The sequence below is a fragment of the Zeus faber genome, assembly GCF_960531495.2.
Source record: "Zeus faber genome assembly, chromosome: 7".
NCBI classification, from domain to species: domain Eukaryota; kingdom Metazoa; phylum Chordata; class Actinopteri; order Zeiformes; family Zeidae; genus Zeus; species Zeus faber.
In genome coordinates this window covers 14,380,321-14,387,686 of record NC_137203.1, presented here as the reverse complement: position 1 = coordinate 14,387,686, position 7,366 = coordinate 14,380,321, and the positions used below count along the sequence as shown (strand labels likewise).

Below are 7,366 nucleotides of genomic sequence, written 5' to 3'. Positions count from 1 at the left end.
TCTGTATATTTATCAGTCATTAACAGCAATAAAATCCATTCATATATTAAAAAAAAAACAAAAAAAAAAAAACAAAACTGTATATTGCATTCCATTGGAAAGAGGAAGAGAACTGAACCCTTCGAATTAAATGGACGGACAGAACGCCCGGGGAAATGGGAAGGGGGCAGGGAGCTAGAGTGAGCTTGGCCGTTCAGAAAGGCAGATGAGATGGTTTTTTTGTTATGTTTTTTTTTTGTTTTTTTTGTTTTTGCAATAACAGTGACTGGTTTGAAAGAGATTGAAAGGAAAATTTTAAAATGCAGTTACTCCAAATACTACTTGGACCCCAGTTACATGTCGAATTCCCGGAGGATCCGTGTCGGTGGGGAAAGACGACGCCGGCCCATCCACCTCCCCCTTCCAACACATACGTAAGCGGCATGTAAAGCTGTAGGTTTTTCGCGATTCACATTTCGGTTTTCCAGTAAGACTCAGCAGGGGTGATGCACGTTGCGTTTCGGGCCCTACCACTTGAGTTTGACCAGACGAGGGAAGACTTGAGCTGATGAGGGCACACGGCGGTGAGGCCGACAACACAAATGGTTAAAATGGCGCGTAAAGCTATGCAACTGGTCACATAAACGTAGGTGGAGCTCATTGCTCCAATAAGGGAGGCCGGCACAGGCTTAAAAACAAAAACAAAACAAAAAAATCTCAAAAATTTGAAAAATAAAATAAAATAAAAATAAGATAAAGCAAAAAGGAAAAGAACGTGTCTGTACAAGTAGGAGTCGAAGACGAGACTTGAGGAGTGCTTCATTTCTCTAAATGTGCAGCAGATGTTACTATTGCTGAGGTAAAGTAGTACCCATAACGGTAAAATCCAGTTCTCCAACAATCAGGTAATTATTTAAAACGCCTTCCCCGGGGCCACGGACACGACTCGTAACGTTTCGCGTCCCAACGAGGGCCGCCGTCAGGGTTCCCATCTCTAAAAATTTCGGTTAAAAAAATAAAAATAAAATAAAAAGTTCCAAATCGCCGGCGTCGCGGCGTACATTGTGCAGAGTAGAAGCTCACATTGTGTCTAGCTCAAGGTTTTTTTTTTTTGCGGGACGATGATTCACTACGACGGAAAACAAATTAAAGTGACTGCAATTCAGGCAATGTGGAATGTTAACGGGGATGCGATCGGCAGAAAGAAACAAAAAAAAAGAGAGAGAGAGAGAGAGAAAGAGAAAACGGACAGTCGTTAAAATGTAAGATTATTAATGGCTCTTGGGTTCTGCTAAGGATTAAGTACCATCCCCGCAAATAACTTAAAATGCAAAAAAAAAAAAAAAAAAAAAAAAAAAAAAAAGGCGCGTGTAAACATTTAAAATTCAATCTCAAGGAGAGTTGTCGTTTTGATGAGTTCGTTTCACCGTCACAAGGCGACGGAGACATTATTATTTTTTTTAAATAAAAATGAAGACAAAAGACAAAAAGCAGAGACTGTTAAAAGAAGGAGGGCGTCAATGTTGAGAAAGCCTCTTGAGCGTAGGTTTGGGGGGGGGCTCACGTTGCTGATCTCAGGCTTCGCTTAAAGGCCGTGGGGGTTATTCACATTAACATCGTTTATCCACTAAAACCGGTTCCGTCCAAATTTAAATCAGGCACCAGTCCACGTGTAAACAGAGGCATCGTTCCGGTTCGCAACGAAAAGCGGCGGCGAGGGACGACGACATGACATCCTGGTGATGGGACGGGGGAGGGTGGGGTTAAGAACCGGTCCGTATCAAAACAGGGGAGTTCTGCCGCTCGGGCGGAGTCGCAGGCTCAACGCCGTCGCGCCGGGGCGTATGTGAACACATTCAAATGACGTTCGTCGAACGGAAGCGTTAAGCGTGTTGATTTAAGATCAACGGCGAGAACGCTTCCTCATCATGTACACGTGGATTTTTTTTTTTTTTGGTCAGGATATGTAAACACTCCTCCGCCACCAAACTCCCTCTTAGAAATTTCTACCTTAAGCACAATGGATGCGAGGCCACGTCAGCACATTTAAACAACTAGTAGCGAAAGAAAGACAGAAAGAACGACAGAAAGAAAGAACGCCAGTACATTTGAGAAACTGTTTCTACATAATTATTAACAGTCGTCATTAATTAAAAATCTGAATATATGATGTAAGGTTTGAGGGAGGAAAGAAATAATAAAAACAAGGGCAATAAAAACAAAACAAATAAATATAAAATCCCCCCAAAAAAAAAACAAAAAAAAAAAATCATAATAAAAGCGTCCCACACAATGCTACGTAGAGGGTCCGGGCCCCTACTGTCGTCAATCATCAATCATGGGAAGAATACTTCAACAATCTCAGGCACGTGTACGGCTCTCACAACCTCAAACTTGCCAGGGAGGAAGGAAAAAAGCAAAAAATAAAAATTTAAAAATAAAAATAAAGCAGATATTTTCCATTTCCACTCAGTTTACCTCTAACTCCCCCCGGTCGACGGCACCCGGGCTGGTCCAGGGCGACGCCGGCGTGAGGCGCGCCAGGGCCGCTCCGCCGCCCGTGTGTTTAAGTTGAAAATTCGGGAGCGGCCCCCGCCTGAAATCAGACGGATCCTCACGGCGGAGCGGGCGGCCGGATCACATGTTGCGGAGCTGGATGGCCTGCGTGACGGGGGAGAAGCACACCGGGCAGGCGGCGTCGGCGGCCTGGCAGATGTGCGTGGCGCACTCCAGGCAGAACAGGTTGTGGCCGCAGGGGACCAGCGCCGCCTTCACCTGGCTCTCCATGCAGTGGATGCACGCCTCCGGGCCCCGCCCCGCCGGGCCCAGGCGGAAGGGGAAGGGGCAGGGGGAGGACTCGGGCGGGGAGGACGAGGAGGCGGAGTTGGTGCTCTCGCTGGAGGAGGAGAAGGCGGCGCCGTAGGCGACGAAGCGCTGGGGGTCCAGGGCGCCGGCCGCGCCGAGGGGCCCCCGCTGGACGCGCTGAGCTTGGGGGTGCTCCAGGGCCTCTGTCCCCAGGAAAATGGGCGAGAGTCTGGGAGTGCCTGGATGACTGGTCTGGAGGAAGTAGTTATTTTTATTATAGCGCCGCATCTTCGATTCATGCGAAACGTGGACAAAATAATAGTAAAGTCGTAACTGCGTGAAATATTGGCGGGCCTATGGCTCCATTATGTTGGACTAATAAATTGACCCTACTTTTATGATGACAAAAACTTTGATAAAACTTTGGTACATTCTCTGGCGCCCTTTTCCACTGTATAAAAGACACAGCGAACCATGATATTGTATTGGGCCGAACCGTGAATTTTGGGAACCGACCGTTGCCAGCTCGCAGCTTTGCATGGTTTCATTTATCACTGTGTGTTCTATTACTAAAAAAAATTAAAGCAGGGAGGGAAACTGTCTGGAGGCGGCCATTAAGCACTGACTTTACATCAACACTTCAAAAGGTAAAATGTAATATGACACCGTTTTACACGTACTGACCTGAGCTTTGCGGGCATCGAAGGCCTTGATACCCTGGTGCTCCACGAAGGCGTTCCAAAGCGGGGGCTGCGGAAGAGGGTGCGAGCCTGGGCCGGTGGTGATGGTCAAGGGGTCGAATCCTGAAGAGAGACCTCCGCCTTCCATGGCTATCAGCTCCTCCGCCGGCAGAGGCTGAAGGCCATCGCCGAACCAAAAGCTCGTACCTGCTCCATTGCTGCCGCTTCCGCCGCCGCCGCTGTTGTTGTTGTTGTTGGTGTTTGCGTTAAACGGGCAGGTGGGGCTGAAATCGGCCATGGCGTTCCTGTTCCCGCTGCCGTAAAACGAATCGGCCGAGCTGGAGCCACTCCCCAGGGAGCTGGAGCTGTCGTTGCGGAAGGTGGAAGACATCCGGACGCCGGCGTTCAGGTTGCCGTTGGCCTGCTGAGCGCCGGGGACGCCCACGGCGGGCGCGGCGGCGGCGGCGGTGGTGCCGCCGGACGAGGACGCGCTGGCCTGGAGCCACGCCGCCTGCGCCGAGCGGCCGGGGGGGGCGCAGCCCTCGAAGCTCACGTCCGTGCCGTTGAAGTGGAAGTCGTTGTCGTCGGCGCCGGGAGCCTCCAGGCCGCCGCAGGTGCCGGTGCGCATGGCGATGTGCGCTTCGATCTCCTCCCGCGCCCGGTCCACGTTCTCCGGCATCCCCGTGACCTCGAACACCGGCTCCTTGTCGCGGCTCGGCGTCACGATGTAGGTGTGCGTCTGCTGCTGAATGCGCTTGATGGTTGCTCCTAAAAAAAAAAAAAAATCGGTCAGATTGAAATGAATAAAACTGAAAAGGTGACCAGGACGCCTACTTTCATAGCGACATTCGGAACTCAGCCATTGACGTGACAGGTGACGCGGTCTCTTTCAACTAAATCGCCTTCATCGCCATCTTTGTCAGGCCTTTCAAATGCAGGGATTTCCCAATTTCCCCCTTTATCTCCCCAATACCGCTGCACTTTATTGAAGCTGTTAAATGACTTGGCTAACTTGCTCGACGCTCTCCGCTATCCGCCCCTTAAGTGACCGTCGTCTCAGACCTCGGGTTTTCGTCGAAGCAATTTGTACATCGCTTTGCGCGTTCTCGTGTCACATTGTGTGAAACAGTTTGAAAAAGAAACTCAGTGCAAATGATCTTCTTGGTCGTGGACCATTTCAAAACTATTTGTTTGAATATATTAAAGATATGGAACTTTAACGATATTATGAGCGATTAACTCGGCTAAGACGTGTTGGGTTCACATCTCCCGATTCCTTCAGTAGAACAGGCAAACTAAGCACCCTCCCCCCTCCCCTTTTGACTTAATTTGGGGTCATAGGAGCAGACGAGGGAAAGGTCAACGGCTGTTCCCCGACCAAGTTCCATCACACAAAGTCATGTGAAAACTTATCACCTTCCATGTTTGAGCAAAGAATCCTCCGGTTTGCGTCTCCTGATCGAACGAGACACTTCTGAATGCACGCTGAGATTTAACCTGGGGTTTTTTTTTTGGTGACGGTTAGATCCGTTTTAGGATCTGAACATCCATATTGCGTTTAAAATAAACCAAAAAAAAAAAAAAAGCAGCTATAAAGAAAAGTGAGACAAGCTTTAGACGCCTCATCAAAAGGAAAACAGACAACGTGACAACCCATTACTCAACATTTTCCATTTCCGTGCAGTTTTGTCGTTGTTCAAGTTCGATTTCTTCATTGCACAGACTTTCCACAATGCAGGAAATAAAAAAAACACATGGGGCTGATGAGTCGACGGAGAACCCACCTTTTGGACCCACGACCAGCCCGACGACGCGGTACGGCACCCGAACCTAGAGCATAAAACAATCGGGTTAGCGGCGAAAACTACTTTTGTCGATACGACGTCTAAAACACACAGGCGGCGACGCATAGCAACGCCATTGCACTCCCTCCATTCATTCTGGAAAAGGACTGTAAGGGGCAACCGCCATCGTCTCCCGACCTGGATCGTTGTCTGGCCGGGGAGGGAAGGGGTTCCCGGGAGCCCGGGGCCCGTGACAACCGCCAGAGGGCCCGCCTTGTTTCGGGAGGCCCTGATGAGGGAGAAATGCTCGGCGGCGGACAGGATCTCCCGCTTCGCCATGGCGACGTCCTCTTTGCGCCCCGTCACCACGAAGACGGGCTGCTCGCCCCTCACGGGCGTCTTGATGTAGGTGTTGGTCTTGGCCCGCAGCGCCTTGATCTTACAGCCTGCGGAGACGGGCAGAGGAGCAGGGGGCTGTGAGGGGAGTGCGTTCGGCCGCGGCGCGTAGACATCCCGAGCGAGGCTGCGGCAATTCGCGGGGTATGAAACGGGTTGAATGTTGTACTTTTTAAAAGGACCCCCATCAGAGTGAAATTCGATTAAAGAGGGATTTTTGGACAAATCATCGCTCTCTTAAGGTACATATGGTGTATATTTATGGTACAAGGCAGAGGTCAGTCTTATTGCTAAGGATTCTTCTGTGTTTATGTCAGAATGCACGGCAAGTCATTAGGAACCGTAACAACCATTACCCCCCCCCCCCCCCCCCCCCCAGTATGGCAATATAATAAGACAGTATAAGTATGACTGGTCAGAATAAAGTGAGTTGGGTTCATCTAGAATCGTGCAGGAGACAAGTATTCGGTCCAGTGGTAAACTTGGGCTTTTATAACATGAGAAATGTTGACCGATGCAGAAGAATTCGACTCGTTTTGACATTAAAAAAAAAAAAAAAAGAAGACCCCATGAATTGAACAGGGACACTCATGAAATTCCTATTAAAAAGGACCCCCCCAATTCAAGACATTTGGAAGGACCCGGCAGACCACCCCGATTCAACAATCCCCGTTAGGAGAACGTTCCAACACCAGAACCAGGGGCTGACGACACGCAGCGTCTTAAGAACGCAAAAAAAAACAAAAAACAAAAAAGAAAACAAAAACAAAAACAAACACACACACACAAAAAAAAAGCCGCGTTACAGCCAAGAGATGCTTCAAGGAGCCGGCGGTTAAAGTCCACCATCCCCACCAACAGTTCCTGTTGTTGTCGACGTGCGAGCTCCTCTACCCTCCCCCCACCGGCCCTGACTTCGCTCGACACACTCCCTTTCCCCGAGGCCTACGATCAAGTTGTCCCAAGTTTTGTAAGAAGGAGAAAAACAAACAAACAAATTTAAAAAAAAAAAAAAAAAAAGGGAGGGGGGGGGGGTAGAAATCTCCACGGACCCGCCCGGGCGACGGCGGCGCCTCGCTCGGGCGGGTTCGTTTCGGTCGAGCGTCCGAGTGGAGCCCGGCGGGTGGGGGGACGGAAATCTGACCGCAGCCTCCGAGCTGATGTGGCAGAGCAATGGAGCCCGGTGTTCCGGTCCTCCGCCCGGACAGCTGCGAGCACGGGTTCGCCGCTCTTGTGTGACTCCTCCTGTTTATTTTTGGGGGAATTTTTTTTTTTTAATTTTTCTCCCCCCCCCCCCCCCCCCCCCATGGTACTTTCCTTTGGGGTTGGTGGCGTTGGCCCAGTTAAAAAAAAAAAAAAAAAAGGGCAGATCGTGATAACACAGTCAAATGATTTCAGTGTGTGCGATTGATTGTTCATTGTTTTGGTCAATTGTATATTCTGTTATTTATTTTTTGGGGATTTCCGTCCATCGCCTTTTTTTTTTTTTCCCAGATTTTTTGTACGTTGCCATTTTTTTTTCTTATTTATTTAAGGTGTGTTGAATATTGCCAAATATTATCTGTTTACTTCATTTTTATCTTGAACTTATGTCCCCTTTTTTTTTTTTTTTAAGTTGTATGACAAATTATTTTCCTCCCCTTATTATTACTTCATTATTGTTTTTGCTGCTGTTCCCACTGAAGTTTCCCTCCGGGGGTATATAGAGTGTCTAGGGATCTC

At 49.0% G+C, this 7,366-nt stretch overlaps 1 protein-coding gene across 1 annotated transcript in view; it reads right to left on the bottom strand.

The window, feature by feature from the left end:
• Positions 1–2,616: 2,616 nt before the first annotated feature.
• The window catches only part of LOC307232988 (RNA-binding protein MEX3B-like), a gene marked incomplete at both ends in the record, with an annotated part of 5,404 nt that continues 654 nt past the window's right edge, over positions 2,617–7,366 (bottom strand). The window contains 4 exons of the mRNA XM_080004202.1: positions 2,617–3,036; positions 3,469–4,232; positions 5,249–5,294; positions 5,447–5,694. Of these exons, the coding sequence (XP_079860328.1) occupies positions 2,617–3,036; positions 3,469–4,232; positions 5,249–5,294; positions 5,447–5,694 (1,478 nt within the window). The remainder of the gene's footprint in view (positions 3,037–3,468; positions 4,233–5,248; positions 5,295–5,446; positions 5,695–7,366) is intronic.